General features: G+C 49.0%; 5 protein-coding genes across 5 annotated transcripts; 2 read left to right on the top strand and 3 right to left on the bottom strand.

Moving 5' to 3' along the window:
- Nucleotides 1–11234: 11234 nt before the first annotated feature.
- CGCS363_v015189 (Uncharacterized protein) lies at nt 11235–11681 on the top strand (the record flags this gene model as incomplete). Its single annotated transcript, XM_036647038.1, has 1 exon — nt 11235–11681. One exon carries the CDS (start codon nt 11235–11237, stop codon nt 11679–11681), a length of 447 nt encoding a protein of 148 aa, XP_036487749.1.
- A 1326-nt stretch (nt 11682–13007) lies between these two features.
- On the top strand, nt 13008–13681 carry CGCS363_v015188 (uncharacterized protein; the record flags this gene model as incomplete). Its single annotated transcript, XM_036647037.1, has 2 exons — nt 13008–13085; nt 13142–13681. The coding sequence occupies 2 exons, from the start codon at nt 13008–13010 to the stop codon at nt 13679–13681; spliced, it is 618 nt and encodes a 205-aa protein (XP_036487751.1).
- Nucleotides 13682–17092: 3411 nt separating this feature from the next.
- On the bottom strand, nt 17093–17661 carry CGCS363_v015187 (uncharacterized protein; the record flags this gene model as incomplete). The annotated part of the gene is made up of 2 exons (XM_036647036.1): nt 17093–17153; nt 17207–17661. 2 exons carry the CDS (start codon nt 17659–17661, stop codon nt 17093–17095), a joined length of 516 nt encoding a protein of 171 aa, XP_036487752.1.
- Nucleotides 17662–19382: 1721 nt separating this feature from the next.
- On the bottom strand, nt 19383–20100 carry CGCS363_v015186 (uncharacterized protein; the record flags this gene model as incomplete). Its single annotated transcript, XM_036647035.1, has 2 exons — nt 19383–19894; nt 19998–20100. The coding sequence occupies 2 exons, from the start codon at nt 20098–20100 to the stop codon at nt 19383–19385; spliced, it is 615 nt and encodes a 204-aa protein (XP_036487756.1).
- Nucleotides 20101–20515: 415 nt separating this feature from the next.
- On the bottom strand, nt 20516–22138 carry CGCS363_v015185 (uncharacterized protein; the record flags this gene model as incomplete). The annotated part of the gene is made up of 3 exons (XM_036647034.1): nt 20516–21115; nt 21440–21915; nt 21988–22138. 3 exons carry the CDS (start codon nt 22136–22138, stop codon nt 20516–20518), a joined length of 1227 nt encoding a protein of 408 aa, XP_036487746.1.
- Nucleotides 22139–23608: the final 1470 nt, after the last annotated feature.

Below are 23608 nucleotides of genomic sequence, written 5' to 3'. Positions count from 1 at the left end.
CGGTCCTCTCAGATACATAATAATAGCCCTCTTATGTCTAGTATCCAACGTTACTAAGTTAGCAATGAACCGGACCTACTCAAGTACTCCATGCCGGAACGCGTCGAGATACGGCTATACATGTACAGCTATTAGCCCGACCGGTCCGGAGCCCCGCTTGTCACCCCCCTGTCCGACCCGGAAACCTCGACGCGTTCCCCAGGGCCTCTGATTAGCCGGCATTGGCCTGAGTAGGATACGCTTGGCGCTTTGGTGTCTCCATCTTCGATTGAAATCTTAACGCGTTCTAAAATGAAACCTCTTCTCCTGACTGACTGTTCATGAACTCTACATAAAGAATATTAGGTCAACAGCTTCTGCTACAGAGAGACAAAGAAAACGAAGAAAAGGAAGCAAGAGAGAAAAGAAAAGACAAAAGTTTGTAGGGAAGGAACAGTTGGGATGAAGAAAGCAGGGACATGGTAAAAGAAAAAAGAGGAACGTTTTATATTGCACCTTTATCATTGGAGAAGAACAGTTGCATCAGTCCCTCGCGTAACATGACTCTCCCATTTCCCCTTGCGTCGTCGCGGCTGCCCAGGCTCATGGCACCGCACAGCTTGACGCATAAGCAACGCCGGCACTTGGAAGCCTTGCAGCTGGATTTGAATAAACCTGAGCCGGTCCTCATCTGCCGGCCTTGCGGCTACGCCTTGAAGTCGTTCGGGCAGCGCGCGAGCCACCGCCTGGCCGAGAAGCATGAGGTTCCCAAGCCGCAACGCTGTGGACTGAGCGCGTTAGTGAAGTCCCAGGACAAGCAAGGGAGATAAAGGCAACAACTCGGGTTAACTGAGCAACTGAAGGCCGGCGTAACATAGCGGGAAAGGGTTCGAGCTCGAGCCAGCTCTCCTGCATGTTTCGATTTAGCGACAGAAAGGGGGGGGGGGGGGGGGGGGGGGGGAATTCAAAAAAATAAAAAGAATAAATAAAATAAAGGAAAATCAGGAAGTGCATTATGCGCAAGGCAAATCTTTTCATCAGAATGACCAACCTGAAGCGGTGATATATTGAGCTCGGGTTAGCTCTTCCTATTGTCAACAAGCAACCAACATATGGGAAATAGGCCAACACAAAGTAGTCCTGCCGTTAGGTAGTCGTCGAGGAAATAGGAAACTGGTCAGGCCAGGCGCAACTCTCTCGGTTGGAACGAGCACCCGAAAGAAGCCGGAAATAGATCGACCACAGGGTAACTCTCCTGATTGCTGAGCGCACGTCAATGGTTCCTGCCATTGAAACGCAACTGAAAGATGGGATATATCTAGTGAGCACAGAGTGATTCTCAGTGTAGTATGTTCAATAACCAGGTGGCCTTCAAACAAAGCATCCTGCAGGCATTGAAACACGAACGTACGAGGCGCACGGAGCAATCACTTGAGTCACCAAGAGGCTACCAAATCCATCGAGGGACAAATGCATTGACCGCATATTCATTGTTCTGCCGTCAAGATGTGCTTGCGCAGACTATCGCTTTTCTAAGTTACCCATCCTAGCTTCCAGCTATATCTAGATCTGCCCACCCTCAATCTATATCAACATCAGCCACGCCACCCATATACTTACCACATCGTCCTCACACATCTATCTTTGTCAGCCGACTACCTAGGAATAATAGCCGCAGCGAGAGAAGACCCACCTGTCATTATCACAGCCTCGCAGACACCCCAACAGAGACATAAATCACCTACGATATGGCGCAAGTACCTAAAGAGTTCGACCCCCTAGCGAGGCTCATCACGGGCATGATCACCGACCCAACCTTCTCCCCTGACTATATGCCCCTCATCGAACGCCTTGCCGATCCCAAATACGAGCCGAAGGATCTGCTGTCAGACATCAAGAAGGAGGGTCCCCACAAGATCGCCAAACTGAGGGATGCCTTACTCGTCTTGCTAGCCATCATGCACCGCTACAGGGAGTGTGAGGGTGGTCTACCGCTGCCCGAGAAGAGCCTTCTCACGGAGGATGTCTACAGCAGTCCGCTGCCCCTGGTGAGCTCCGGAATAGAAAGATTCTTCGGCAGCAGAAGGGCCAGAGACTGGCTTGAATATGCGGCCAACGCCGCGCGGTCTCAGGCCGACAAGTCCGTCATATTCCGGGCCCTTTTGTACACGCACCACCCCCGAGACCGCTGTCTGGAGGTGAAGGACACGCCCCGGGTCTACGGCGTAGTCACATTCAGCGTCAAAGCACAGGGGAGTGGCAGTGTCCACGTCCGCATTCCCAGCATTCAGGTTTTTGTCCCCCCGAAGGGTTATTCCAACTCCGTCCCCCCCTGGTTCAGATGCCGCGTCTCTGACCACTGCGACGGCCTCTGTAAGTCTTTAGCAGAGGAATACAAGGCCAGAGAGGGAGAGCCTACGACTGCGGAACAAGACGATATAGAGGGAGAGCCAGGTACACCACCAGCCTTTGCGTTCTTTCCTGGTGAGGGGCGGGAGAAGATAACAGATGATGAAACACTGGAGGTGGACGGGGTAGGCTACCCCTCTATCAAGTGGGCATCCGTCATCGCCATGGGACCCTGGATTGGGTATGAACCTCGCCTAGATAAGGTTGAGAAAAATGGTGATATAGTATTCATTAAGGCGGTTAAGCGCCTCGTGACATCTCTTTATGCCAAAATCCCCTGGCCTAACGTCAAATCAGAGCTTGAAAGAGCAGACAAGTGCGCCCGGGAGAGCTTTGGAACAGAGGTGGCTACACTTGACGAGGAGGACACAGTTGAGATGGGTCCAGGATGCATTCATTGATCGCATGACAGTTCTTTGAGTCGTCAAGACGTGGTCAAGGACCGGAAATAGGTCAATCGCAGGGTAGTTCTTTAGGTCAGAATGAGCAACCGAGACCCTATTTAGGTCAGAACAAAGCGAGCGAAGGTTAGGAAGAGCTCAAGCACATGATAATGTACACCAAGTTCATTTACATACCAAATGGTTATTAAAGGAGACAGAATAGAGCCACTAGACAAGAAGGAGGGCAATCCCCAGACAATACCTTTCCTCATGAGGACGTAGTCAATACGTACGTTTCGAGGATAAATTCATTAACTGCATAATGATTCTTTTATCCATGGCCCTCCTCCACAACCTATATGCGAAACCGGAGTACCAGCGCCTCCTTCCTCTTCCGTAATGTGTCTGTATTCCATCTGAAGGTTATAGGATTGATTGAAATAAGCGGCAATAGAGGAGAGGCTAGCATTGTCTCCATATGGTCCCAAACCCGGCCCATGGGCCTAAAACGGCATCTCAGGGTAGCTTAGATGCGAATCCGGTTGATGGATTAAGATTAGGCTTATGAAGGAACAGGAGATCAACGTCTGTATACGCATCCGTGTGCTAAATAGTTTGCGTATTTTCCTAGCCATTGCAACTAGCGTAATCGTGTGTCTTATTGACAGCCTTTCTTCCGCTTATCCTTACGTAAGCTTGGGGCGAACGATTTCGTTTCCTCAGAAGTCACTAAGCCTGCTCAACTTACGCGTGGTCTCCCTTAGTCCCGCGAATTTATCGTACGAAGCACACCTCAGCTGGTTATCGAGGTGTAAAGAGCCTCGGAAAAGCCTTTTCTCATTAGAAGATACTCGGGTTCCCTGCCCCGAAGCCGTCTCCACACTTTCGTCACATTGCTAGACTTCATAGGTTAAGCAACCTTAGCAGTAGGTAGTAATGGATAGTAGTTTCATCTCAACTAGGGTAGGAAGTTAACTAGACTATACCCCCATCACGCGGTGATGGATTCTTCACTCTTCATTTCATTATGTTATTGAACACTCCCTTCCCTCCCGCTAACACCCTTTCCCTAGGTCCTAAGTTGAACGACCCTGTGTAGAAGATGAGGGGCTCAACCTCTTAAGTTTACTTCCAGGGCTTGAAGATAGTTAAAGATTGCTACTGAGGAGCCATATTCGGCCCCCCCCCCTTAGTCGCTATTTCAGCACCCATTCAAACCCTTTTTAGCAGTACGCCCATACCCAAAAAAAAAAAAAAAAAAAAAAAAGAAAAAGAAAAAGAAAAAAAAAGAAAAGGAAAAAGGGAAAACAAAAAAGAAAGGCTGTGCACGCTAGACACTTGCTGACCTGAAACCAGCGTGTAGCAGCCGTCCGCACCAACCTTTGTTGCACTTATTCACGCGCGAACGACAAAAGAAACGCTTTAAAGCGTCGCAAAATAATCGATGAAAATCGGAGAGCGAAAAAGAAAGCAGGCAAATTTTGCTAGGATACGGAGGCTTATGCGGTTACTCTGTTAGGGTTAGGTTAGGTAGTTAGGGTTATGGGTAAGTTAGGGTTGGTGGTTAGAAGTTCGGTTTTCTGTTAAGATATCAGTTTTTTTTCTCTTAGCTGGGAGGTGCCGAATAACGGATCGGGGGGGCCGCCGAACATGGTGCTCCGTTGCTACTTCATCTGATCTTGCATCTAGCAGAAAATTTGGGCTGCAACCTTAGCCTTTTTCCGAAGCGAAAACGCAACCCATGACGACTTGGGCTTGGGAGGTATTTCCGCAGGAGAGGTATTCTCTTCAGCACAACAAGGGTCAGCTGGATGCTGTTCGGTCGACGATTCGGGATTGAAACACTCCTCGTCCTGCTGTTTAGGGGACTTTGGGGCTTTTTCGGAGTTCATTTTGGTTGATGGGTCCTGATGATGGTGAGGCAAAGTGTATAATATGAATTGTTTTGAGAAAATATGAAAAGGTAGCGCAGGGTAAGCATCCCTTCTTTTATAGTTTAGGCGTTAATATAGTTAATATGCTTGCTTGGCTGCTGATAATAGCACTGTTCATGAGTCATTCATAAAGGCCTTGTGTTAAGTGTTACAGTGTTCGCGGTGGCTTCTTCCCCCTTTGATCTCAGCTCTTCAATATTAGTCTATCTGTTCATAATACTTTCTATAACATTGGAATCAGCTTTGTTATCCTTACTGCATTATACAGAGGTAGTGAGGTAGTCTTTCCTTCCTCTGTGCTGCTGCCCTTTAGGGCGGAGTTGCAGTGGGTTTGATGATCTTAATATCATAACTATATCCACTAAGGTAAGAAAGGAGTGAATAACGCTTCTTATATATGAGGTCTGAGGATAATACCTAAGCTAACCTTTTGGGCCTTAGGCCCCTAATTAGTAAACACAATCTCTAAACGCCGAAAACGCCGAAAGATCCTATGGGCCCACCGCACCTCATTCTACTAGTCAAACAGGTTCGAGTTTTAGAAGAGGAAGATGTTACCCATAACAGGGAAAAGTCAACGCACAGCAAAGCTGAGAATCATAGCGTATTCAACCATGAACATGGCTGGTTCGCATTTCGCTAGCTACGTAATATCCCCCTTATCAGCCTGCTACCTGCCCATTCGCATCATCATCATCAGATACTGCGTCATCGCCCGCTGCTGTGATGATCAGCCGAGCATAACCATTGCGAACCATGGACTAATAAACCTCCCCCCCTACCCCTCGCTTTTAGAGCCGAAGGCGCGAGCGCGACTGGATTCGGTTTGCCCCTCTCGCAAACCTTAAAAAGGGCGGGACCGATTGATCCGTTCCAAGAAACTTCCCCTCAATCCAACCTATTAGAAGGTTTTCAATACTGCGTCAACTAGTGAGGGGAAACACTGTAACACCAAACAGCCCGAAAACTCAGGATCTAAGTTGCGCTCGCACGCAGAAATATAGAGGATTGCTTTCTTTGAATCAGAAGCTGCGGCGAGGGCGAGAGCACGAAAAGCCGAAAAAGGAAAGACATCGCAACTTCAATAACTTTTCAAAGAAGAAAAAAGACAAAGGAACGTTTTCCAGGCCTGACCGAACGCGTACCTCCCTTCTAAGGACGATTCCACACCAACTCTACCGAACGGAAGACACACGCATCTTTCTCGTTACCTCCCCGCCACACTTGCTTATATAGCGAATAAGTAAAGTGAGCACGGAGCATATCTCTCAAGGTCCACAGCCGATTCCATAGTTCGATCGTGTTTCTGTTGAATCCCAGGCCTGACCTGTGAAAGAGAAGTGCTGCAGGGTGAAGCTACGAAGGATGCCGCTAGCGACAGCTGGTCTCCCTTCGCGGGGAGAAGAGAGGGAAGTCCAAGGTATAAAACGACCCCGCTGCCAAGACAGCAGAAAAGAGGAAGCACGACGAATACGGAGACGCCTCCCGGATGAAAGAGAAGGACAAGCGCAGAAGCAACAGCAAGAGCCTCTCTTTCCTTCTTCATCTCTTCCCTCACCTTCTATCGCCCTTCCAGATCCACACGGTGGGAATTATTCTATCGCTCCTTCCGTTGACGAATTATCAGCTTTACTTGAGTCTTGCGCAATCCTCTCACCCGAGCCTTCTTCGGGAGGGCGTTCTTCTACTTCTTATCCTATCGATTCACCTGTATCTCCTTCAGAATGGCGGCGCCAGACCCTGGAGATCCAAAGACTTCGACTCCAGCTCGAGATCAACGACTTGGACCAGAAACAACAGATAATAAGGCTGACCCAGTCACTGGCAATACTTCAACAAGTCCTTTTGCAGGTCCTTCCTTTCACCAACCTCAGCAAGAGAGGATCCCCTTGATCCCAAACTCAGACCAGAGTTCTGAAGCAAATGCAGAAGCCAAAGTCCCTGAAGCTATGGCTTCTGAGGGCACCGCCTCTTGCGCAAATGAGATGCTCAGCGAGTATTCTTCGAGAGAAAAGGCAATACAAGGAAGGCTGTCCAGACCCTGCTGAATCATGTTAAAAGGTCTCTTCTCTAGAGCTTATGACTATAGACTCCAGGGATCTGGGATAGCTGGAGCACCTTTCTTCACGGGAAACAACATTATATACTTCATCAAAAGCTACGAAGTTGCCGCAGAAGCAGCGAGCATCACTGATGCTTCTAATGTGCCGAGCATCGTTTTCTAAATGGATATATATACCTTCCCAGGCTAATAATCGATCTTAACTTTCCAGCAGACCCTGGCCATAAGCAAATGAATAATTAATTCGGCGCTGTGGGGGCTATGGACAAAAATTGCCAGGACGTGACCTTGATATCATAAGGACCCGCCCCTTCCCCCCCTCCCCCCCCCCCCTCAATCGGTCTGCCTTAGATGGAACAGCCCTGCTTATGGGGACCAGCGTATTCGCGAGTTATTCAAGAAAGGGGACTTTACCGACTGCAAGGTCGACTTGATCGATTAGCCCGGCTTAGAGGCCCGTTGGAGACAAACCCTCCGTGTTGTTGCCCACCGCCCATACCTCATTTTCCGCGCTCCCAGAAGCCCCAAGAGAGGAAGCTGCCCCCCCCTTCTAGAAGCCATGGGAAGCAAAGCCACGGCTTGAGGAGCACCACGTATCTGCTATGTAGCGCGTAATCATGGACGACGTCGTTCCATGCTTCCGAGATGGGTCTGGCCGAGATTGCGCGGCGGCGGCGGCGCCTGCACAGGGCGGGGAGGGGCAGGACGGGGCGGGGAGACCGGTCGCGGCACTGACAACGTCAACCATGCTCAACGCCCAGCGCAAAAGAGGGAAGGAAAAAAAAAAAAAAAAAGAGAGAATTAAAAAAAAAAAAAAAAAAAAAGGAAAAGATAAAAGCTAACAACCCCATCCACCACCCAGACTCAAACCTGAATCTTCTCCGTAGCTAGAGGAGCGCTCTACCTTCAAGCCATGAGGCCTCTCGACTGGTGTTAGGAATAAGAGTAGTAACGTCGCCGACAAAGCCCAGCGGCGGATAGCGACGTGATCGTCACCCTCGTCTACCACAACCCCTAGGCGTAACGCAACGCCATTTCCACATGTATATTTAACACAAGTATATAGCTAGTAACTATGGCTGCCAGATCTCTGTAGTGCACATCCTATCAAATATATATAGAGAAGGAAATACAAAAAGAGGGCTCACTATAACTCTCTTATAGGCTAGCAGCAAAATGCGTCTGATATCCAAGCCCAGCTGATAACAGTCTGGCACAAGCTGGCATTCGTCACAGTCGCCCCCACGCTGCTAAGGAGACGTTATAAGGTTTCATGCTAAACAAGAATAAACACTCAGCGCCGCCCCTCGTCGTTTCTGGCTTGACATTCGTCAGAACAATCAGCAGCAGCGAGGGCACTCTGAAGCCAGCAGCAGCAGCTATAGAGATAGTAGCCGTTATACCTTCACACCTTCCCACCTTCCACCACCAACAACTTAGAAGGACACCAGCAGTCGAAGGTGCCGGTGATTTAACCTCTCAGCAGGCACTCTTATCTCCTTGATGTTCCAAACGGTGATGATGGATGTACTAGGACTGAGTATTAACATCCCAGACGTGCAGATCGTGACCCACGCTGACATACCAATGGGACTCTGCCGATTCGTGCAGAAGAGCGGGCGGGCGGGGTGCGACAGGCAGCCGAGCGCATCAGCTGTCATATACCGCGGCGGTAACAGCAGCAGTTCGCAACAGGAGGCAGCAGCAGAAGAGTATATCGCTAGCAAGGACTGCAGACGGGTTGTTCTCGATTAAGTGATGGATGGGAGAAGTAGCTGTTCTAGCTGCGAGGATAACGAGGAAGCATGCAACGTTTGCTGCAGGGGCAGAAAAGGGTTAAGGTCAGGGTTCATTCTAAACTGCAGTAGCAAGAACAGCACCATAAGCATACTCAAATAAAAGAATGTTGTATAAGCTGTGAGACGCTCAGCATAGATATCCATGGATATAGATGATGCATCATATCTTATTATCCACGATGGTCTTCTTGTTAATAGTCTAGTGACATGTAACAACATTAGGTACTAAGGCTTACAGCAGCTGTGATTATATACTGAAATAGTTCTAGAATCCGTAAACTTCTCGAAGTCCCCCGGATAAGGCGAAGACTTGGGTGACAGGGTGGGATGGTGCTGGGATTAAGAGAAGTTCTGATTACTTACGCTTGCACATACAACCATACCTACTGGAGAACTCGGGGATCCCGTCCGCTCTCCCATAGACAAGCTAGTGAGGGCTGGAGTAGTAGTTCGGTCGGTGACGACCGGCGAATACCCGTTGTTGTATGTTTCGCCCCTCTTTGGTGCTCCTTTTTTGTGCCTTTGAACTGCAGCAGGTGGCAGTGTCTCTGTGTTTGGAGCTGCGAGGGTCAGTTAGCTGGTGTATTTATCATGGGTTCTTGGCAGGAAGAAAAAGGAAAGAGGAAGAAAAAAGGGAGAAACGACCTAGTCTCATCTCGCACAGCAAACCCCTTATCATCACACATCTACTACAAAGCACACACCAGGGCTGTCGCCCCCCCCCCCCCCACCCCCCTCCCACTTACAGCCCAAACCTAGAAAGAGAGCGTACTGCGAGATTTCAATATAAAGAAGTGTATATTTTCCTTAGGGACGATAGTTAATGACACCAAGCTGAAAGTAGGCTTTAATCCTTGTAAATCTAACTGAAAGTTAACAATCTGTAGCAAGTTCACTCACAGCTTCACATCGTACTAAACAAAAGCAGTCATAATGTGAAGCCACAAGATAAACAGTCCAACCCTCAGGTTTTTAAAAGCATCCCTCTTGCTTCCTGTTCAAAGGGCGCCCATCTTATAGCCAACCCCAGCACTAATCTTCTGCACCCATCAACCTGTCTACAACTACAGTATGAGCAAACCCCCTCTACCTAGTCTTCGGTTTCACAATCTGATGCTAATATGGAAAGGACAATGTTTCACACGAATCAAGGGGCAGTATCGCACAACTCACTAGCACTAGCCACCTTCAGCAGCCGTTGGTTTACAGTCACTTGATGAACGATTCATACCACACGTCACAGGCAGTATATCTTACTACAATAGTTTTCGGATATTAACCACTGTGCTTAAGTGTAACCTTACCTATCCTTATCTAACCACACTAAGTTACTAGCTCTATGTAGACCACGTCCAGAGCTGGTTCAACATCTCACTTCCTCTACCATGTAAAATGACCCTTTGTCGCTTTATCGCCCACTACTCACTTTATTACCAAAGCTCCACCCTCAACAGTCTCCTTCTTATTATGAGCTATTTGCCTTGATAACTAGCCTAGATGCTGTGCATCCTCTTATTTTCTAGACTGCTCTTACTAGCCTCTTAGACGAGGGCGCTGTGAATAAGCAAGGGCCAATGAGCCTGCGCGGCCTGTGCCCACCCAGAGCCGTCTTAACTTGGAAGTAATAAGGGAGATAAAGCAAGTTTATGCCTTGTAATGGGACGGAATAGTAACATATAACAACGTTTAAACACTATCAGCAGCTATACGTCGCACCCAAAAGGGTTTTCAGATCAAGTATACGCTCATAACGAAGCGTTGTTTGTTCCTAAAGCGCAATTCCGTTCGATGTTTAGTACTTCTCGGACCTCTACCTAGATAGCTACTAAGCCAGTGAGGAGGAGCACGTTTCAACCTCACTAGTATTTTCACCTGTCATAGGCTAGAGCCAGGATTGAGATCTCTGGCTTCGCCGGAGCAGTTACCGAGATCCGGCCCTGTTGGATCTACTACTCTGCCGCGTCACACCTCCTAATTAGCGAGTTGCGTTGCTTACCCCATCCTCTAAGCATCAGCTAAGCCAAATGCTTTTGTTTGGGGCGGAAAGGCCGCGCATCCTGTTCCCATCGGGGTCCATGTGCTTGTGGGCGAGCCCGAGGAGGCAGCAGCGATGATAACTAAATCCAATGATGACGAGGACGCAGGAGACGATAAGCGGTATGGTATATACCTAGATAGCCTACTCTTATCCAGGTAAAGCCGTCAACCTATCAAATACAGATACTCTTTCGCCAATTATCTCGGGCGGTATGACCGTGCATGAAGTAGGATTTCGGTTTCGGTAACGCCGAGCATATCCACATTGTAAGTACCTTTTTAAAAATCGCTATAACGTAACCAAGGAGGGCAATTAGTAATTAACTGGCGTCAAGTAAAGGGGCAGGACAAGACTAATTAGAAAAGATGAATATTAATACCACCCAACACCAGGCAGTCAGTCAGGCTGGAGCGTGGCAGAGTACACATCTTTTACCTCATTACAACGCACCAGGTGTACATCATGGCATATACACACTTTCTTTGTATTCCGCTTGTCACGGAACTCTCTCGCCCCCAGCTATCCGCAAGTCTAAACACATTCACGACAGACATTGCCCGAACGAACGGTTTTGGCATACCGGAATTCGTAGTGCGCCCTCTCGGTACTATTCACCTTACTCTGGGGGTAATGAACCTTGCGGGATCAAAAGACATTGCGAAAGCTGTTGAGGTTCTCCAGAGTATAAAGCCTTTAATCCCTACCACGCCACTGAAGGTTTCGCTGCATGGCCTGGGGACTTTTCCGGCTGCCGACCCAAGACACGTCGATATCCTCTTTGCGCAACCCCGATGTCATGATTACGATTTCAACGCTCTTTGCCACAAGATTAGGCACGTTTTCGAGAGGACCAATATCGTCGACAAGACGGGTCCCCCCTTATCGCTCCACGCCACCATCGTCAATGCTAGAAAGACCCGGAATGGGGTCATTGACGCCAGAAAGATCATCAAGAAATATCGCGACTACACATGGATGCGAAGCATTCCCCTGAAGAAGATTGGAATCTGCCGCATGGGTGCTGAGAAGAAGGGCCGTGATAAGGAATACCGAATGCTGGCTTCAATTGATATTTGAGGGGCCAAAAACGGGGTTGGGGGAAGAGGGACAGAAAAAACAAAAGAAAAAAAAAGGAAAAAAAGAAAAAAAACAGAAGGCAAAAAGAAAAGTGTGAGAAATAGGAAAGAGAATACGAATAAAAGGGCCTGTGGAACGCAAATCAATTTGTAAGTTAACTTTTTTTTCCCCTGAGGAAAATACGCATCTTCACCTAAGATATCAGGGCATTAGAGCCACTAAGGCGGCGGACTGGCCAGCGCACTAGTGTCGTCTCAGCTACGTGAGATCCCTCATTTGTCTATCGGGGATCCCATAGCTATTACTGTACGAAGTAGATGACTCCACTCGCGAACGCGCTGATGCCGGTTAGCTCGGAGATTGCCGACATCGACCGCAATTTCCCTGCTGACTTGCCATTCACCCACCTACTGCTGAGATAATACTACGTATTCAGGATGCAGATGAGGTGTTCGTAGTAGTCTTCATGATTGTCCTTGGTTGCGATATCAGGGAAAGTATTGTTGATGAACTGTTCAAGCTTATCTTTGTTTTCTTTTGCTGTCTGGACAGGGCAATGCTTTGCTCCTGTTTGGTCGTTGGTTGTTCTTGTGATCAGCATTCTGGTCAATGTGGGTTTGGACATGATGAGTTGATCTTGTCAGGGATGGTTGATGGGTAGAGGAAGAACAGACCCATGTTCTTCCTCCTATATAATCTCATACAGTGAGTCATCTGCAGGCCATTGAGGTTATTGACAATATTCTTGCGAACCTGGATCGAAGCTTTCCTGGTTATCATAAACAGCATCACGATGCATAGTAGGCATCTATCAAAGTATAAACAGAATTTTCATAGTGTGGCATAAACCTCCACAAATTGGATGTGGCTGGGCTCAAAGGGTAGAAGATGATCAGTCACCTCCCACGAGCCGAGTTCGGCGAGGCCGCCTTCCAATATCCCAAAATAAACAGATCATAATATACATTTCTAATTGGGTACACTCTTCGCTCAAGAAGACTCAGAAGGGCGGGGGACAAGGTACCTTGTATCAAGGTATGGATCCACCAGCCAGGGCGCTGATCAGTGTCATGACTCTGTGCGGAATAGAGGACAACAGTAATAAACAGGTCACTATTTAAACGTCTTGCTTTCAGACCTCTTGTCTCATAGGCTTGAGCGAATTATCACATTGATCTGACTGATATAACGGTTATTACAGTGACCTTTAACCTCGTTCATCCCCACAAGCTCAGAAATACTTCGACAGTCCTAAACATCAGCTGCTGACTTGCTTACTACTGCAAGGTTCTGACGCATGTATAGCTTAAAGACCCACTTAATCCTATGTTTCCTCAATGCTTTTGCGCACTTCTCCTCGCGGTCGCCTCGCTGACCTCCGCCGCAGTCATACGTCCTTTTGCTGTAAGTTCACATATTAGCCTGACCTTGCGATGGGTCGCTAATAAAGACATAAATAGGGAAATTCTGCCTACTGGGCTGATGTCACAAAGTCACATGGCGGCAAGGTTTGGGAATTTTCTGTCCACTCCCACGGCTTCAGGAAATTCGATAAGGATGGTGATCGGATGGTTCTCAACTACCTCGAGATCGATACCACAAATAAGCGCCTGACCGTGTTCAACGCCCAGAATGCATTCGATCTCACTAAGCCGCGTCTGAAGATGCGCGAGATTCTGAGGGAGTGCTGGACTATGACAGGTCTCGAAACCAACACGGCGAAGGAAATCAAGGGCTCAATGGTTCAGAACGACAACATGAAAAAGGCTCTTGCGGATTGCCGCAAGACCATGAAGTTGGGCGCTGTGGCCCCTTTCGCCGTATCAGCTGCGGATACAAACGTCGCCCAGAAGGCTTGCTGGACCAGGATCGGAAAGACCATCTTTGTTGCCTCTATCAAGGGCGCCATTGCGAATTTCGGCATCAATAAAAGGCTTCTCAAAGTAGAAGTAGAGCACTCATGGCAAGGTGATAATATTCTCTTCATTTTGTCTGTCTGAATAGTGATCGCGCCTGATATATAGAAAGCGTATGAGAGAGGGTAGAAGTTAGAGTTCCTGTGTTGTTCTAATGAGGAGTTGTGAAGTAACCGATTAATCTTCTCACTCTCATCCGCTTCATCCGCTGCTACTGTTACGATCCCACCCATCATTAAGGCATTAAACGAAGCGCTTTCCGACACATGCCTGGGAATCTCGTGGCAGAAGCCTGCCTCACCAAGGTCTGACTGATGTCATCCATGGCCAGGACCAGCAAACAGGCTCGCACCCATGTTCCTGAATCTATGGAAATCATAAAGACTGGGTATAGGAACAGTAATCTGAATGTCCTTTGAAACCTTTCAATTTGATGTCTTCATAAAAAACTAGTCACTGCTAAAAAAAAACAAAGTCAAATACGCTTGTGGTAGCCTCAATCTAGGCATAGGTGCTTCAGCTTATTATAATGCAGCCGTAGAGGTTAATTGAAACACCTTTATCAATAGATGTATGACATGGGGTGAAGGCTCACAGGGATCAACTGCAGTTAGGGGTCAAAAGTTGGATTACCGAAATCTGCCCCCTCCTAAGAGATATGTGACCTGCTATCTACATATACATAACCTCACATCGCCTTTGCTGCTCCGTCCCTTTTACCTAACCTGTCCTGGCAGTCCTCATACGGCGCGCCCGTATCTTATAGGTCAGCAGTGCGCGCGTCGGGCGCCGGCACTGCGTTGCTTATCTCTTCCCGTGAAGCCGGGTAGGCAGGGCACACATGAGCAGCCTACCTTAGGTACACCTGCACAGAAGAAGCCATATGGCTCAGAGCGCTTAGAGCGGTTAGTTGGTGAAATAAGCAAAGCCAGCACGCTTACATCTACCGTGAATTATACTAAAAACCTCAGGATAGCTATATCGCTCTACAGTGAAAATCAGAAAGCTCTTGCGCTCTCGCCTTTAGCAAAAAAAGAAAAAGAAAAGAAAAAGAAAAGCAAAACCCCCCAGTTTTACTCCAGAACAAAGCACGGCGACATATTCAATACCATTCTCCTTCGCAAAGAGGGTCAGACGGACATTATCAGCCCCCACCCCGCTATACACCAACAAGCAACCAGCAGACTGCTGATAGGTTAACGAGACCATTGGGAAGAGTTGCTTTTGAGAAGCTCATAACGGCTCTGGGCCTTGAGTTGAGGCCTGCTGCGGGCCCACCACAGAGCAGGTTTTGGCTAATCACAGCACCAGCCTCGCGGTTTGTGCAGCTAAGTGGGCAGAAAGTCATACATATAACAACTTATTCAACATGCGAAATCTCAGCGAGTACCAATGCAGCACGATTATCAATTACATCATTCGAAACCCTTTTTCGCGCTCTATACGTCTAAGCTTATGCAGAATTATATTAGCCGGCGTCGGAGCGAGAGATAAATGTCTTCAAAGGCAGACTCATCCCCAGACACCTCTGCCCTGTTTGAACTGCCAGAAGACCCCCAAACTACGTTCGACCGCATATCTGCTACTCCTCACACAAGGCCTTCAACGCTCAGAAGTACCTCACATACACCCACGAGTCGTTGCCTACGACAATGCTTCAGTGAGAAATCCGCGCATTCTATACCTCGCCGACGCTACTCCTTCTGACGTTATGGGTAACTTTCTCAGAGCCTCAAGAGGCGGCAAAGCAACCTGGCTAGGCTTCTTCAGTGGCCAATCTCGAACACGAATCGGCGGGGGAGATAGATGAACAAAGAACCGGTAGCATTGCCTTGCTGCCCTGGTGGTCTCCGACAAGAAGAAGGGATAGCACCTAGTTGTCCACAAGAATGGTGCTGGGGCTGGCGTTGCAGTGGGCAGTCGAGAGTCGGCAATAAATCTCTTAAGAGAATGATCGCCATGGAGAATCTTTTAGATACCTTTTATGCTGTATGTGCCTATCGTGGGCCCGCGGGCCCAGAAGGGGGACGGGGGATCAGAGGGAGACAGTTTATCATCTTCATCACCACTCTGATACACGCTTCAATTGATCCTATAAGCGTTCCTCCTGAGCTAAATACGTGTGGAATGCGCGTCTCCTCTCGTTAATGTCTGTTCTCCTAGGTGGGCGTCTGTGGTTTTTGCCTTGCCACCTGTCGCGTGGGATGCAGATGTTCTCGGGTTTCGTGTCCTAGCCAGCACTATCGCCCATATGAGCTGATGAGCTCCCTTTGTTCCTGCAAGGTGTCCTTATTCAAGAGTCACAGGTTTGCATCGTCATCGTCATCCAGATTTACCTATCCCCTCCCGATCGTCGATATTATCCCTACCTTTAAAGCTCTGAATCGCCTCAGTCACCATGATATCGACGCTTACAACCTCACGATGCTAGACTCATACTGTCTGCCAAATTCTTATGCCGACTCCCTTCCTATCTTAATTTTGACAGCACTAATAACGTATGGCCTGCCGACCCTTAGCAACCCCCGGCCTCCTTTACTAGGGGAGACTACAGGCATTGTACGTAGTGAACAGATATATCCTAGCCTTATACTTCTCCAGCGTAGGAAACAAGAGTATTTGAGCTCGTCGTTATCGTTGGCGTCGGTGATCGTCGCCACTTAGCTTTGTTAGGGGTAGCTGACGTCAACTACGTCTAAACATCCTTCCCCTAGCTGGCACGTCTGTATCAGTCTAAGGTAGTTCGTCGTGTTCTTTTAGGTAGCCATCTTACGCCCAGAGCTGCCTTCGTTAAGGCAGGCAAGACTATTACAACCAGTAATTACAGATGCTGCTTTTAAAGTCCTTTCCCCGCTGTTAACGATGTTTCCTCTCATGCGGCTTGAAATCAATCTACCTCTGATTTATGTGCTATGTCGAACCTGGATACGGGCTGAGGGGAACCCAGGTGTTTTGATTCGTACGGTGTAGACCCAGAACGAACAAAAGCTCATCGGTGTATCACTCGGCTCGGACACTGCGCACAGGGAAGGGTTACTCAGACCTAGCGATTATCCTCTCAGCGAGCGGTTCCTAGTCACATAAGTCCTATTCGCTATGAACATTCGGTAGAGGGCTTTTCTATTATACAAAGTAACTGAGCTCTTGGGATGCCTCCGTGGGTTCGTGCTAACCGTGAAGCACTCCTGTCTCTATATATTCGTGGTAGCGCATGTCCATCTATCGCAAAAGAAACCCAAACAAAGGAGAGGAAGAGGACGAAAAAGAGAAGGAAGAAGGGGGGGGGGGAGGAAAAAAAAAAAAAAAAAAAGAAAAGAGGAAACGGCCGAGATTATGCTTAAGCGAGGGCCTCTCAGATCTTAGACACTAGGAAGTCGAAGTACCTCAGGCAGTTGTGGTTTGCGTCTATCTTTTTCCCGGCAGCTGCCACCCACTCTTTACCTAAAACACACCACGTAATTAAGCATCTATCGCGCGGGGAGACACTAGGGAGGACTAACCATAATTCCACAAGTCTTTAATGTTAACTGAAGCCTTCTGCCCCTTGTAGGTTATACTAGAGATGTCTGCGTTAGCATAAGACCAATCATGCGCCGGGCAAGGACTAACCGTTGATCTATAACAGGGCCGTCCCATTTGTGGCGGGTCTGGCTCCATTCGCCCGGTTTGCTATCCAGAACTCTCACGTGGAAATATTCGGCCTCGAACTTCTTCTGAAATCTAGCCGTTTTCCCAATCACTAAGCCGACATGGACGCAGTCGGTCCGGTCCACCACGTACTTCAGGTAAGGCTCCCGTGTTTGGCGATGATTACGATACGCCGGGTTACAGGACATGAAGTAGTAATACTTGTTGTTCTGAAGCGGGCGTCCCACAACCTTCTCGGCCTCTCGCCAGGCCTTACTCTGGTCTCGTGAGAATATCCCACTTGCAGTGAAATGATCCTCGTGCGTCGCAGCTGTGCTGTCGTCTTGAGGCACCGAGATGTCAGTTCCGTTCAGTACGTTCGAGATGGCCAGACCGTAGACCGTGGCGCAAAACGCCAGAACGCTCGTGAGCCTCATCGTGCCGAGGGAGTGGCTTAATCGGAGAATCAAAGAGTCAAAGGCTTCTACTGCAACCGTGCTAGAAAAAAGTCAAGTTCAACTAAGGAGGGCGAGAAGGACAGATGATATAGACATCTTGACAGGAGATTCTAACTAGACGAGGGACTGATAGTCCTATTTGTAAAGCCCAGCTGATCTTATATAAGGCTGTTCTTAAACCACTATCTGCACACCTAAGCCAACAGCCAGAGGTTACGTGGCGTTTCCCCTTAACCCTGGTACTAGAGGGAGGGTCCAGGTGTGGATGTTATACATAGCGTTGTTGTGATCTCTCCGATTCTGTCCAAACCATCAACCCCTTCATTCACAGCCCTTCCCTGTGTGTGGGACTAGCGCCAAGCTACCCTGCCCTTGTCAGCCCTGTAGTCAACGCACAAGCCCCCACTATTCTACATATAGGACCATTTTACTGTGGAGGTGGATCCTAGGTGTAGCCGCTCATCTCCGTGACTTCGTCCAGCGTCTTAGGAAATTTTACCTCCAAGGTTTGAGATAATTAGACGTGGAACGACGCTCGCAATCAGTGTAGGAGTTTGCCTTTACACAGCAAACGTCCCCAGCTACGTAAGGATTGCACACCCCCCCTTCACCTCCTTGAACGGCCTCTCCGGGCTATTCTTGTTCTCTTGACTAGCACCGTCCAGCAGAAAATGATCCATAGATGCCAATTCCAATGCGGGCAGAGATAAGCATGGACCGTAATTGAGAACCTGGCATAAAGCCAGCATGTTGTATTCTCCCGAGGAACAAAAGAAGAGGACAAAGAAAAAACACCTTCACAAACCTCTTATTCCCTAGATTGCACCTAGCAAGCATGCCCTCAGCCCAGAATACATGAACCATAACCAGACGGTGTTTCCTTGCATGCCTCCTAAAACTTTCACTTGTTTAACCGTTATTCGGCCCTACTACGACTGTTAAAACCACCAACCCTCTTGATTATAGAAAGACGGATAGATATGTCTTATCCCCAGCCTAACATCCCATCGGTACTACCGCGGTACGAACGAGGCGGGATACCACCAGGTTTGCAGCTTACGGGGTCCCCGACAGCTCAGCGATTGAGGCCCGATATCAGCCCCTCTTTGCGGTGGACGAAGCAGCGGCTACCGCAATTCAAGTAAATCAGTCAAGTTCAACAAGCCAACCAATCACAAAACCATCCCCAGTCAATGAGTTCAATTATAGGGCCCCAAACTTGATTGATCGAATTGAGGTGGGCGCTGGGAGGAAGAACGAACCCCCTATCACCTACTACTAACAAATGAAAGGATATACAAACCAGTGACCCAGAATCACTCAGGCGCAATCCTGTCATTACTATCACTAATCCAAGCTTACCTTGTCATAATAACAACAAAAACAATAAGAATGAGGTTATTGCATCCTCTCAACCGTTGCGAGGGCTATAGCCTCGTGCTCCCCGAGCCTAATAATGCCGTGTCTGTCCGCAAGCCAGGTGACGTGGTAACATCTAGGGCCGACGTATACGCCGAAGCCGGAATACTGTCCGGTCCAGCAGCTCGAGCGTAGCTTGGATAGAGGTTGAAAAGGTGTCGTCGGAACCCTCCGACATGATACATATAACATGCGTTTAGATGGGACTGCCATGACTCCTATAGCAGATAACACAGAGCTTTATACGTTCCTGGCCTTGTCTTTCTCTGTCTCTAAGCCTCTTATATTGGTATCTCATAATGACTAACTATTCCTAAGCGGAAGCTTGTTATTGAGTCAAACATATCAGGGCGAAAGAAAGGGAAAAGAAGAGAATCAAACCCAAATCTTCTACTAGAACATGCTGGATCAACACACCTCTTACCCTGGCTAATGATAGTATTGACATGATGCATGTTGTGAAGCAAAATCATGCCTACGAATGAGGAGTACTTCCCCTTTCGGCAGTTGGAAAGCATCTCTGAAGTGCTGGGCTTTTTGAAGAAAGAATGGAAGTCGATGAGGGTGTTAGTTCCGAAGAATTGGTCGCTAGTATGAGCAGTGCTAGCGACCACCTCGCCCCTGCAGGAAACAGCGCCCGCGGGAGGAAATCCGTACACTATTAGTCTCTGCAGGCTCAGGCTATCCTCTTCATAAGACTTCACAGTGCCTGAGGGTGCTTGGAGGCATCTTTCCATTACCTCGAAGCTGCTAGTATTTACTACGAAGAGCTGGATTCTGTTAGCGTTAGCATCTGGTCTCGCTGTGGTAAGCGCCCTATTTCTTCTTGAAAATAAGTTAAGTATAGGTCAATAATACTAAGGGGAGCAGTAGACATAATGAGAGAGACTATCCATAGCTAAACCACCTCGTATACTCATTCGATGCGGTACTAGAGTTATCCAAGGCCACTATGGCTTCACGTGCTAAGTCCTTAGTGTACTTGACTACTCTCTTCATCTCTTTAACTTATGATGGAGAGCATAGACAGACACTTGCTTTAATTATAGACACCCAAGATATTAATACTGACCTATCATGAGAATCAAGCCGGCCACGTACAGAGGAAGGTAAAGGGGGCAAAAGCATGTGAGAGGTTCAGTATTAAAACGAAGAACAAGTAAATTATGCACATACTAACCAACCCCACGTAGTTATAACGACTCTTCCGTTTTTCTTTTCTTTTCTTTTCTTTCTGTTGAGAGACGGGTGAGGGCTTGGTCAATTGGTTGGCTGGTTGGCTGGTGGCTCGGTTGGTTGCTTGCTTGGTTAGTAAGGTAGATTAGGAAACCGCGAAGGCAAATCAGCCAGGGGAGTGGGAGTGGAGGGGGAAAGAAGAAAGAAAGACCTATTATGCTTACAGCCTTTGATGCGATCAATAACTATTACGATCTCTTAATATACACGCTACGCTCTCGTGGAAGCAGTACGTCACTGCATTAGCAAGACCAACAAACTGGCTGGAGACTTGCAGCGCTGCTGATACCGAGCTAAACGTCTTAGCTTCAGAAGTCTCTATGATTCCGCTCAACAGGCTGGGCATCCAGAGAATTATGTATAAGATAGGACAGGATTTCAGCAGTATCATGCGCTTAATGCGCCGCTCTGACGTCTGGGTCTGCTTTTTGGTAGAAAGATTAGCCATCATTGCAGCCGTGACGTTTGACGATACACCGTCTTTTGCGACGGTGGTGTCTCTGCTGGGGTTCCATCTGTACTCCAGGAGGCGGGAAGCTCCCCACGGTCGAGGAATACATGACTGGCTTGTAGTCCCACCTCCGCTGTTATATTCCGCAGTATCTTCTCCGTTGGTGAAATCTGAGCAGTCCCTGACTGTCTGAAGAAGCGTTGCTGGAAGTGCCTGTGTAGCTTGTAGAGGACGTCGTTCACCTACTGCCCTAACGTATGTTTGTTGCTCCCTGGTGCCTAATCGACCATTGCCCGCCCCCCTCGGTCCGAATACCTGGCTCGTATCCGGACTGGTTTCGTTCTGCCGCGACGTCTCCGAGCGTACCGTCGTGTGCGGCTTCTTTTCCTTGTGGACTCTGGCCACGGAAGGAGCACGCGGAGGCAACGGCCCAGCTTGCTGCCCACTTTGATCATCAGCAGCACTGCCGCATCTGCTATCCGATTCTCCTAAATACCTGGTTAGAGCGTACTCTGAGGCGCGGGAAAGGGAACACTTCGTACGTTTTGCCTGGCTGTCTTGCAAGCACCTCATAGGCGTACCCCACATAAGCCTGGTTGGTGTGAAGTTTCTTCCTCGTGGCTCGAGTATGACCATTGTCGTCGGGCGTACTGTTAGTGATCCGGTATCGCACGAAAGCCAGGACGTACTAGCGGCGGGGCGAGGACGTTGGCTGAGATAAAACCAGACGAAAGTGTAGATGCAAATGGTAGTGGATATGATCCACAGACGCCAGACGTAGGTGAGGCCAAGTCGAAGGTTGGGCCGGTCCCGCGCAATCCAGCAGCAGTTCCCGCCAACTGGCTCTATCACACCGATCCTAGCAGCCAAGGCACTAGTAGTAATCGGAATAAGCCATACGCAGCAGCAGATTGAGAATCTCTTAACTGATGAGCTGTCCGCCATACTTGTTCTCTGCCATATCACCAGCAGCGTGGCTATAGCGATGGCGAGGATGGAGAAGTCGGATGCTTGCGCTGAGAGCTGACTAATCACGCCGTTCAAGACGCACGCTATTCCGCGTTGTAATTCCTGGTCCCTAACGTAGATGATCCCCGATATAGTGTTATTAGCTGAGTTAATGACTTCTTTGCGTTGATGGTTGTCTTGGTTAGTGTCTCATCCCGCTTAACATTGACGTTGATAGGAGAACACCTTACCAGCAACCATGAGGTTAAGGACGAGGGTGTGTCGTAGAGACCGGCGTCGAGTATGGTGAAGACCAATCAAGATTAAAGCGCTCCAGGTTGCTAGGAACGAAAGACTACTCCCTACGAGGGCTAAGGACGCCACCAGTGAATTGAAAGCCATTGTCAGCTGACGGGCCATACAGCTTCACCCCAGCACTAGCCAAGCTGCGCACGCAGGATCTCCTCTCTCTCTCTCTTCCATTCTTGTTTTCTTCCCCCTTTAGCCTATGCGGGGACACTCCCCGTTTTATCCTTTTCTTTCCCCTCCTTTCCCACACGACGTACGGATAGCAGCATCAAAGCTCAGGCGAGTCAAAGGCTATTAGTGAGATAATTAGGGTTGTGCGTGCGTTTGAGAAAGTTACCGGTGTGAATTCGAAACCCCCCCACCCCCCAACCAAGCAGTGATGACGCCTATACCGTAAACCTCCTGAGCCGATGCATGCTATTCCCTAACGCTTCGGCCTATGATGTCTCACTTGCCGACTATATCTCCACCTTCGACTCCCTCAAGCTGGACGGCCTAGCTGCCATATGTTCCATGATGTAAGTCTCGAACGAATACTACCACGGCACGATCGGGCTGTCCCCTTGGAAATATCGCTAGAAGAACATCGGGTATTCCATGCTAGCACGGAGCACGTCGGCGAGCCTCGCCAAGCTTTCCATCTCCCATCTGAGCAGCGCGGGTGGTGATACGGTGACACACCGAAGCCGCATAGCCACAGGATCAGGCTGAAGGAGATCTCCCAGCGAGGGCGCACAAGCCTCGAAGGAAGTGCGAAAGGCGTGTATGTTGGCCTACGACGGTGTGTGCTCGGCGTCGATGATATCCTCCCTGCGGAGAATCCTGAGGTTCGGGCACGCACGGGCGGGGCAGCCGGCTCACGCTTACCTCGCAGAGGTCAACCTTGCTCAGAACCAATTATTCTAGCGTAGTTGCCGACGGGGGCCGTCCGGCATAAGATACAAAGCACGGCGTCTACGCTGATGTGGAAGTCGAACCTGGCGGTGGTGTCTGCGGCCGGATAATGGCACGACAATCCGGCTAGCCGCCTCACGGTTTATAAAGCTGGCACTTTTGGCCGAAAGTATCATCCGACGTAGGAGTAAGACTGTAAGGTCTCCGAGTGCTAGTGTCATAGCCGGTCTATCACCCTGCCAATGCCCAGCCCGGTCGAAGGTCCGTATCTCAAGCGTCTCCAGAGCAGGAAGGCGCGGCAATAGGACGGCAAAGGCGCCGGCGACGCCTCTTACATGCAGCTCGTCAACCGGCTGCCCGGAGACCCTGGTGTCCTCATGTGCCGGTGCCAGCTGCTCGCTGCCTCGCCTACGTGGCATCCGGCCGGGGGGGTGTCTCATGCTCCGCTGCCGAGCGACGCAGCAAGGTCTCCGGCCTTCATGCACTCCAACGCTCACACACAGTACACACCAACGCGACGTACTATGTCGAGATGGTCAGGGCCACTCGGCAATTTTTAATGTGCGATATGTCCCTAACGACGGCTGAAGGTGCTAGGGGCTGTGATAGGGACGGTCCAGCGCTTGTAAGCCACATGTTGAACTGGTCTCTGTCCCGTGAGACAGACTC

Source organism: Colletotrichum siamense (assembly GCF_013390195.1).
Source record: "Colletotrichum siamense strain Cg363 chromosome Unknown KSG_Cg363_contig21, whole genome shotgun sequence".
Taxonomy (NCBI): domain Eukaryota; kingdom Fungi; phylum Ascomycota; class Sordariomycetes; order Glomerellales; family Glomerellaceae; genus Colletotrichum; species Colletotrichum siamense.
The sequence above is the reverse complement of the archived record's forward strand: the minus strand, read 5'-3'. Positions and strand labels throughout refer to the sequence as shown.